Source organism: Cryptomeria japonica, chromosome 7 (assembly GCF_030272615.1).
Source record: "Cryptomeria japonica chromosome 7, Sugi_1.0, whole genome shotgun sequence".
Classification (NCBI taxonomy): domain Eukaryota; kingdom Viridiplantae; phylum Streptophyta; class Pinopsida; order Cupressales; family Cupressaceae; genus Cryptomeria; species Cryptomeria japonica.
Genome location: NC_081411.1, coordinates 66,505,586 through 66,507,438, shown reverse-complemented (window position 1 = coordinate 66,507,438; position 1,853 = coordinate 66,505,586). Strand labels below are relative to the sequence as shown.

General features: G+C 37.7%; 1 protein-coding gene across 1 annotated transcript; it reads right to left on the bottom strand.

Annotated features, from left to right (window-relative positions):
* Positions 1–528: 528 nt before the first annotated feature.
* Positions 529–1,474, bottom strand: LOC131856429 (uncharacterized). Its single transcript, XM_059208221.1, has 2 exons — positions 1,078–1,474; positions 529–881 (listed from the first exon to the last, which is right to left on the bottom strand). The coding sequence occupies exons 1-2, from the start codon at positions 1,472–1,474 to the stop codon at positions 529–531; spliced, it is 750 nt and encodes a 249-aa protein (XP_059064204.1).
* Positions 1,475–1,853: the final 379 nt, after the last annotated feature.

Genomic DNA, 1,853 nt, shown 5'->3' with positions numbered 1-1,853 from the left:
ATCTTTAAGCAAAAACAAAGGAATGTTCATTTTTCTTTACACATGTATATCCCTTGACAAACATATCAAAGTTTAACTTTATAAGAGACACCATATATCCCATGCACAAGGAATATGATAAATCGATGTGCTAAACTTTCTTATCGTCTAGTTGAATTGGCAATGGCCTTATTCCCAATCCTTCCACTATCATGACAGTGACAGTGACTGCCAACGTAGAAGAAAAGAAGATTCATCAAAAAATTCATAAGCATTATGTTGACGTTAATTTCTTTTTGCTCTTGCTTCATCGGAAGAAATTAAGTTTATCTTTGAAGCAGCAAGATTCTTTTATTTATATGTAAACTCAGTTACCAATTAGAAAGGATAACATAACCTAACAATTCTACCTCAAAGTTTGTATATGAAAATATCATGCCTTAAATTGCGGAAAGAAATAGAAGCAACGTCCATGGATGACTGAACACCTACTTTCAGCTCTATTTCAAGGACTCACTTTCTACTGCAAACATGTTAAACTCATAAAACTTATGTCCTAACAGAGATGGGAAGATCAGCCTTGAAAGTGGAAACAGTGATAATAGATGGAAGGAGACTCAAGTACTCTGCACAACACTTGTGTTCTTCACTCTCCAATTCATTAGTTTTAGTTCGCAGATAGTTGGAGAAATCTGAACCCACATTGTTGGACACAATGACAGTTCCTTTCCCAATCATTCCTCGCTCCTTGAGCACCAAGAAATCTGACAAGTAACTTTGCTTGGAGTGATCCATCAATATAAAATCAAAGTGTGGAACCCCTTCATCATCTAACATCTCACACAAGTCCTCCACTTTGTCACTCACTGTTCCTTCCATGACATCCACCTTTGATGCAACCCCTGAGACCACACCAAACCAGAAAAAGCAAAAGGAAAACCATGTTAAAACAGTGGGTTCTCTATACTTTCAAATGACAGAAAATGCCTGAGAGAAAAACCCATTTGATCTCTGAGGGTAAATTTACACTGTCAAATAATATCAACATCCTCATGTATGCAATAACAGCCAAAAGAAAAGGAAAACTAGAAAACTTACCTGCATGAATTATGATTTCTTTGGCAACATTGCAATTATTGGGATTCATTTCTATAGAGATCAGCTTGCTACCAGGCTTTGTCATCTTGGAAGCAATTCTAATGGCTGAATACCCACAATAAGCTCCCAGCTCTAAGGCCAATTTGGGTTCACATCTGTGCACTGCAGATTCCAGAATGGAACCCTTGTGCTTGCCAATGTTCATCATCCAAACACTCTGAGTGTAATCATCAATGGCAGCCAAGACAGCCTCTGCATTACCTTCATCTGCCTTGTTAAGAACATAGTTAAGCAGGGCTGCTTCCCTGCCATCAGTGGACTGCCCTGTGAGCCTTGCCTTCTTGCTTGAAACAAACACAAAGTATGACCACAGCCTTGATAGCATCTGTGGAACCATCATTCTAATGTTATTGATGAAATAAATTTCAAAGCAAGAACAATAGTATATATGCTTCAAAAAAAACTGTAAGAAAGCTAAGCCAATGTTAAACAGATCCTGTGATGTTGTTCACAGCCCATTTGCAATCCATATTTATATGGGATATTGTGCATATTTTTGATCTAAGATTCCATTTTCTTATATATATATATATATTTGGTGTACAAAAGAGAATAAGTAAGCAGATGGACGAAGTTATTCCTCAGTTATACCGACCACGACAGGGGGTCTGCACTAATAGTCAAAAGAGCTTTGATTCAACGGCAAGCAAGATGTTTTGAGATGATATTCCCCCATGTGGTTTCTTCGTATCATCTTGTGGTGGGGCTTCATGTAG